The sequence below is a fragment of the Dama dama genome, chromosome 27 (genome assembly GCF_033118175.1).
Source record: "Dama dama isolate Ldn47 chromosome 27, ASM3311817v1, whole genome shotgun sequence".
Lineage (NCBI taxonomy): Eukaryota > Metazoa > Chordata > Mammalia > Artiodactyla > Cervidae > Dama > Dama dama.
The window spans coordinates 61452530-61460371 of record NC_083707.1 but is presented as its reverse complement, the minus strand read 5'-3'; the positions used below and the strand labels follow the sequence as shown (position 1 = coordinate 61460371).

Here is a 7842-nt window from a genome sequence, read left to right as displayed (position 1 = left end):
GCGGCTATATATTCAGGGCTGATCACGCCCAGCACACCACCTCTGCTTCCTCCAGGAACACAGGTAAGTGCTTCCAGCAGCACTGCATACCTACAGGAATCCTTTCTGAAAATTATAATGAATGTGATGTTCTATCATGCATGTATTAAATATCTCATTTGGTATGATGGTATTTTACTTATTCTGCCAGAGTAAAAGAACTTTTTCTCCTGATTTAATCCATAGGTAATTTACTTCTTTCTAAAAGAAAACCCACACGCCTCTGGGAGCACGTGTATCAGGGGTCGGCTGTCCAGTATCCACAGATCCTCCAAGTAAGGCAGGGAGGTACCTGATGGGAAATGGCTGGATGTTACCACATCAGTTTTGCCTTCGAATCTGTTATAAACTCAATGGGAAAGATGTGGAGGCTAGGAAAAACTGAAAGGAAAAAGAAAAGGGGGCAGCAGAGGATGGGATGGTTGTACAGCATCACGGACTCAATGAATATGAATTTGAACAAACTCTGGGAGGGAGTGGAGGACAGAGGAGCTTGTCCATGGGGTGGAAAGAGTTGGACACTACTTAGCAACTGAACAACAACAACAAAACGTCTGTTATAAAGCATTTTTTACCCACTCTTGTACAGTCAGTAAGGAAGAAACAGTAAAGATTCTCTATTATTTTTTGGAAAATTTTTCTTTAAATACTAATTTCAATAGTCGTCTAATTATCAGATGCATACAGGTACATCTCCTTATTATGAAATGTATAACATAGATTTTCTATTATATTTAAGAAAAATTTTCTATAAATAAGCCTTCCCAGGTGGCACCCGTGGTTGGAAGAGAGCAAGTCTACCAATCCAGGAGCTGTAAGAGATGTGGATTCAGTCCCTGGGTGGGGAAGGTCCCCTGGGGGAAGACATAGCAACCCACTCCAGCAGTCCTAATTTCAAAAGTCTTCTAATTACTATAGGTATACAAAGGAAAAATCTTAGTTGCCAGAAATCCACAACCCACACATAAGGCATTTCTTTTAGAAATTCTCGTTACACACTAGCCTTCCTTCATTAGAGTGATTATAAAATGCATCTGATGCTCTTCCAGGACTTCCAGACCACATCCGGCCACCATGAGTTCCCTCGGTGAAGCAATCATCCACCTTGCAATCGATCTGTTCCACCAGATCAGAAAATCAGAGAAGGAAAACATCTTCCTGTCCCCTTTCAGTATCTCGTCAGCCTTAGCCATGACTTACTTAGGGGCCCGAGAAAACACCGCATCAGAAATGCAGAAGGTAGGTGGCAGCTGCCTTTCCGTCACAGGTTTGCATGGTTTGTCTGCTGGCTGGAGTGCAGATGACCACAGGTCTGGCTGTCCCTGGGGGTCCCACGGGAAGCTCAAGCAGCCCCACGACTGGGTGGGCACAGAGAGGGGCACACACTCTCCCGCAGGGCTCCCCACCGCCTTCCTGTGCCTGGACTTCCTCTGGGGGCTGGGATGACCCCCTACAATCGCCCAACAACCAGAGGTGAGGCTTTAATGGGAGAATTCACTGGAAGTGAGACACTGACTAAAATCCCTGCTCCCATGGAAACATCTTCCCATGTTTCCTCAATGATGAATGAAAAACGAGACATGATTCTCTAAGGTGGATAGCAATCAAGCAGCTTTGTGTTTTCCACACACAGATTGTGTTTTTTAAGAAGCAAGTGTTTGCACTGAATATTTCTTTCTTCTTTTCTTTGTTCCCTATGGTTTGGGTTTTTTGGTTTGGTTTGGTACTTGGTTTGCATTTTCTTTCTTCTTCCTGACTTTTTCTTTCTTTTTATCGACTGTGATGCACACAGATATATATAGGGTAACACTTCTTTGCCCCACTATCTGTCTCCTCCAGGTCCTTCACTTCAGTAAAATCGCAGAGAACACAAGAGGAGCCACAAATGATCGTGTGAGTCACAGAGCACCAGATTTAGAAATCATGTATCCAACAGGGTCATAGTTTAAACTGGGAATTTCAGACAAAGTGGGAAAAGTCCATCTTTAGGGGACATCTTAAGTGAAATACAGTGGACAGAGTTGTTGCTCATTTCATGTTACATATGTACTTCACATCTTTGTTATCCTGAGAGGAGAGCAGCATGTGCTTCACAGTAAGGGCTCTGAAACCCAAAGGAGCTTCAAATTGTGCTCTGTTGTTCAAGAAGGAAAAATGTGGAAAATACAACTGCTTTGAGCCACAGTGACTTCATCCCTATTAACTGGGGACAATAAAATGTCTGCTGCAATACATGCAAATCCATGTGAAACAGAATAGCAGTGCCAGGAAAATGAAAACTCTGATATACATTATGTATTTTATTATTATTATTATAGAAAAATAATGATTACAGTACTTACAATATATGTTTCTAACATTGGATAGTATTAATTAACTCATAATATTAATTTTATTATTGGATAATATTAAATCGTGATGTTAGTTCATATTATTAAGACCAATAGGTAGGCATCAAAATATATTATGGAAAGTGATTAACTGAGACCTATTGTTTATAGACTAGTCCAAAACTCTTAGGTAGCAAGTTTAAGGTTCTGGATTGAGACAAGCCTGAGTTGAAAACCTGGCTCTGGCTCCTTGGAGAAGTTACTTAGCTCTCTGCGCTCTCTTGTTATCGTGTGAATTCAACTAGACTTAGAGATGCTGGCGAACAGCCGCCAGCAGTGTCCCAGGCACACGCTGCTCCTGCCTGAGATGTGTGACCGTCAGTGTGAGGACCTGTGGGTCAGAGTCAGCGGGTCGTAGAAGACAGTCCCCCCAGGAGCATAACAGGTCTTCATGTCATAACCTCGGACAGCATATAGATCTGCTTTCTCACACAGCTGATGACTGTTAGAGACGCACTGTGGGTCTGGCCCTCAAGAAGCTTAAGTTTAGCTGAGAAGTTTACCCTAACCATTGCAGACAACTAAGACACAATGCAGTGGAGGAATGGTGCTGCATGGGTAGTTCAAACGAGAGAAGAGCGGAATGTGTTTGAGCGGGAAGAGAGAATCACCTAGAAGACTGACTATAAAGATTAGGAAGGTTGTATCCAGTAACACACACCAATTAGGGGAAATAACAACAACCATCATCCCTGGGGATACCACCCTCTAACAGGGATCTAACAGACCTCTGGGGGTGTAGCGTTTACATTGACAGAGAATCCAATGAGCTCACTTTTTGGTGTTTGAAGGTTGAAAAGCCAGGAAAAATTCATCACCATTTTCAGAAGCTTCTGACGGAATTAAAGAAATCCACTGATGCCTATGAGCTGAGTGTTGCCAACAGGCTCTATGGAGAAAAGGAGTTTCCGTTTCTCCAGGTGAGTTTCCTGGTCTGTCACACCTTCAGTCTGCATCTCGGCCCCTCGGGCCTCATCTCCTAATAGGGAGGGGGGCAGTGCAGAGGAGCCTGGGGACCCACACGGGGGCATTACTCCCAGGGGCACCGGGCTCCCCGACCACAACCCCACCCGCTGAGTGTCCAGAGGCTGACAGCCCACCAGTGAGGGTGGGGCTAGGCATTGGCTTATGAACTCTGCCTAATCAGAATTGAACACGTTTAATTTAATTTGGGAATACCTACAACCAGTCCATCCTAAAGGAGATCAGTCCTTGGGTGTTCATTGGAAGTACTGATGCTGAAGCTCAAACTCCAATACTTTGGCCACCTCATAAAAAGAGTTGACTCATTGGAAAAGACTCTGATGCTGGGAGGGATTGGGGGCAGGAGGAGAAGGGGACGACAGAGGATGAGATGGCTGGATGGCATCACCAACTCGATGGACATGAGTTTGAGTAAACTTCGGGAGTTGGTGATGGACAGGGTGGCCTCGTGTGCTGTGTTTCATGGGGTCACAAAGAGTCAGACACGACTGAGTGAATGAACTGAACTGAACTGAACATAGTTACTGATAAATTATTTTTCATTCCTCCTTTCTTCCTGCTCATGTCATAGGAATACATGGATAATGTTAAGAAATTTTATCTAGCCAGTGTGGAATCTGCTGATTTTAAAAATGCTGCAGAGGAAAGTCGAAAGATGATTAATTCCTGGGTGGAGAGCCAAACCAATGGTAGGTTATGAGAGAGTCACTCATTAAAAATCACTGCTGAGTCCCCACTGTGTGTGAACACAGTGCTGGACCCTGACTGGGCTGCCGGGAATGGGGTGAGATGAGATTGGAGAGGGTGGGGAGGCCCTGCAGGGGGTGGACGGTCCACGTCAGTGAGGAGAGAAACCAGTGCGGGGGGCTCCCAGGACCAGCCCCCTGCAGGCACAGCTGAGTCTGGATGACAGTGTCTTTTTGGATCCCAAGTCTCTGCTCAGACTTCAGATTGATTCATAAGTTTCTCTTTAAATTGAAGGCTTAACTTCTGGATTATAATACCTAAGAGAAAATATGCAGAGTCCACCTTTGCTTTCTTAACTGGGAAACAAGCCACTCTCCTTTAAACCATCCTTCTTGCAGAAATGACCACCTGTAGGAGGAGGCTCCTGGCCCACATCCCCCTCCCACAGGATTGTCACAGGTGTCCTCTCCACCCAGGGAGGGGGCTGGACAACGTCTCCATCCCATGAACCACATCCTATCTCCCTTCCGAAATATAGGGTTAACCTATGGCAACTCTATGTGCAGAATGAAGAAGAAGACAGGGAATGGAAACAAGAGACAAAGCTATTGAGGAAACAGGAAGGGAGGAAAGGGAAGGAAGAAAACTGACCAGTAAAGATCAGCTGAAACCAGTTCTGATGCACAAGGTATTGTCAGAATTGATGACCCAGAATTCCTGGGTCAGGAAGAGCCCCTGGAGGAGGGCACAGCAACCCACTCCAGTATTCCTGCCTAGAGAATCCCCTGGACAGAGGAGCCTGGTGGGCAGCAGTCCATGGGCTCACAGAGTCGGACATGACTGAAGAGGCTTAGCACAGCATGGCATCTTAAGTGTCAGAAATCAGTTCATGAGGGTTCCTGTGAGGTGACTGATGTCCCCACACACAGACTGAACACCTTCCCAGTGAGGAGCAGGGACGTCCCCATCAGGCCGACTCCATCAGGCTGGGGCCAGGAGCAAAGCCTCACCTGGTGAACCGCTGGGCATGGAGTCCCTCACGGGCTGACTTGTGTGAATATTTCATCATCACTTGTAACTTTCAAAGCGTCTGACAGATAAACCACTCATGCCTGTCATGACAGACCTTTGATTTTCTGTCTTTGCAGAAAAAATCAAGGACCTGTTTCCCAAAGACTCTCTTGACAGCTCTACTGTTCTGGTTCTGGTGAACGCCGTCTATTTCAAAGGGCAGTGGAACCAGGAATTTGAGAAAGAAAGTACTGTGGAGGAAAAATTTTGGCTGAACAAGGTATTGTCTGTAATTTATGTATATAACAAAGTGTAGCTACACATGCACTGTGAAATTTAAATACATAGTAATTAATATATAACTGCATATATAAGATAGGATTTGTCAAGACTTATTTTCTTGTCCTTTTTTGAACTTTATTTACGTGGGATTCCTTGAAGAAACTCTTATCTCTAAGACACAGATTTCCCAGATCATCTCTTAGGAGGCTGAGTTTGGTATCTCAATAAGATTAACCTTTTTTTTTGGACTAATGCTCACTTGGCATTCTTCTTGCACATGAATTTATTGCAGGATACAAGTAAATCTGTGCAGATGATGAAACAAACCAATCATTTCAATTTCGTGTCACTGGAGGACGTGCAAGCCAAGATCCTGGAAATCCCGTACAAAGGCGAAGAGCTAAGCATGATGGTGCTGCTGCCCAATGAAGTAGATGGTCTACAGAAGGTAAAACCTGATATTTATAGTGCTTCATGCTATTTCTTAAATTTCCAGTGATACAGTGCTTGTATGGGCTGCTCATAGATTGGTGGTACTGGCTGGCAGCATAGAACAAAAAAAAATAATAATAGCATCAGTATCTTAAATATCAGTGGCTCAATGGTAAAGAATCCGCCTACAATGCAGGAGCCACAGGAGACATGGGTTCAGTCCCTGGGTCAGGAAGATCCAATGGAGGAGTAAATGTCAACCCACTCCAGTATTTCTGCCTGGGAAATCCCATGGACAGAGGCATCTGGAGGGATACAGACCATGGGTGATAAAGAGAGTCAGACATGACTTTCACATGAAACAAATGTTGTTTCGTTTATGTGTGCATATTAAATACATACACATCTATACATTTGTATAGACATTTCTATATATGCATATGTGTGTGTACATAGGTACATAAAAATAGCAAAGTTATAAATATATAAAAACATTTATTTGATCATATGATATATATTCAGGACTCTCTTATTTTTTCCTCCTTAGAGAAAATCTAATACACTGAATCGCCTGTATTCATGTTTACTGTTAAAATAAAGGTTTCCCAGATGTTTCCAACCAAGGTTGGTGGGCTCCATGACCACTGAGAATCCTGACAGTTGTTCCTTTCCCACTGTTACAGCTTGAAGATCAGCTCACTGCTGAGAAGTTAATAGAGTGGACGAGCCCACAGAATATGGGGAAGAGACAGGTGGATTTATACCTGCCTCGGTTTAAAGTGGAAGAGAGCTATGACCTCGTGCCCACACTGCAAGCCCTGGGGATGGTGGACGCCTTCAATGGCGTGGTCGCCGACTTCTCGGGCATGACTGGGAGACGTGATCTGGTGGTGTCGACGGTCGTCCACAAGTCCTTTGTGGAGGTGACTGAGGAGGGCACGGAGGCCGCGGCTGCTACCGGTGTGAGTGTTGATATTCGTGTCACATCAGTCATCTCATTTCATGAGAGTTTCCGCTGCGATCACCCTTTCCTGTTCCTCATCAAGCACATCAAGACCAATAGCATCCTCTTCTGTGGCCGAGTCTCTTCCCCTTAGACGTCCTTGGCCAGCGGCCACACTCAGGGACATTCAGAGAGCTGTTCCCGGAGCTTCAATGCTGGTGTAAAAGGTTCCCTTGGATTCATTTTCCTTTCCAATCTCACAGTCACCACTGAGCATGTACTGGTGGAAATATGAATACTACGTCTGTGTATCTCTCTACTTCTACAAACATATGGAAACTGACTCTATCTCCCCGTGATTACTCCTCTTTGCACAAAATGTTCAATATATTGTAAAAGATTAGCTGATTCATGTCAATGTATGGCAAAAACCACCACAATATTGCAAACTAATTAGCCTCCAATTAAAATAAGTTAATAAAAAAAGATTACTTCTACACTCTATCTTCTCCTAACCTTGAAATATCATAGCCTTTACTTCAAAAACTACATATACTATATTATATATACTGTAAGTCATATATACTCTTCACCTAGGCACTCACATTTATTTGAATTTAGGTGGTATGTGGGACACTTACATGTCTAAAGTTGTTGATTTTGTGAAATACATTATCAATAAAACAATGATTTATTCATGCCATTCATTGCTTTTCCTTTTTTTTCCTTATCAACAACATGTAAGTGAACCACCACACATAGAAAAGATAATTTAGAAAAATATTATCATATATAAAAATTCAAAATAGTAGAGCATGATGAGGTTGAAGAGGTGGACTGTTACTAGAATGTGAAAGGCTTTATAACCCATGTTAAGAACTTAAATATAAGAGTCTAGAACTCAGAGATGAGATACGTACTGAATCTCTAAAGGTAAGGCAGACAATACCAATAACAGATAATAGTTACTGAGGGAACTATGGTAATTGTAGCGGAAGGCAAAGATGGGATCAGACTGGGGGAGTATATAGCAAGAAGGGCAGGCCTACACATGACCCTGAAATACACAAATAC

General features: G+C 43.5%; 1 protein-coding gene across 1 annotated transcript; it reads left to right on the top strand.

Moving 5' to 3' along the window:
• Positions 1–7273, top strand: LOC133047533 (serpin B3-like). The gene is made up of 9 exons (XM_061130804.1): positions 1–63; positions 226–314; positions 1089–1278; positions 1879–1932; positions 3221–3349; positions 3985–4102; positions 5249–5391; positions 5686–5841; positions 6509–7273. The coding sequence occupies exons 3-9, from the start codon at positions 1114–1116 to the stop codon at positions 6920–6922; spliced, it is 1179 nt and encodes a 392-aa protein (XP_060986787.1). The 5' UTR covers positions 1–63; positions 226–314; positions 1089–1113; the 3' UTR covers positions 6923–7273.
• The last annotated feature ends 569 nt before the right edge of the window (positions 7274–7842 follow it).

Bases quoted from the DNA above. Each gene is read 5' to 3' on its own strand.
- LOC133047533 (XM_061130804.1), top strand. From the start codon at position 1,114: ATGAGTTCCCTCGGTGAAGCAATCATCCACCTTGCAATCGATCTGTTC. The intron at 3,350-3,984 runs GTGAGTTTCCTG...CTCATGTCATAG, and splicing joins AGGAGTTTCCGTTTCTCCAG to GAATACATGGATAATGTTAA. The intron at 5,392-5,685 runs GTATTGTCTGTA...AATTTATTGCAG, and splicing joins AAAAATTTTGGCTGAACAAG to GATACAAGTAAATCTGTGCA.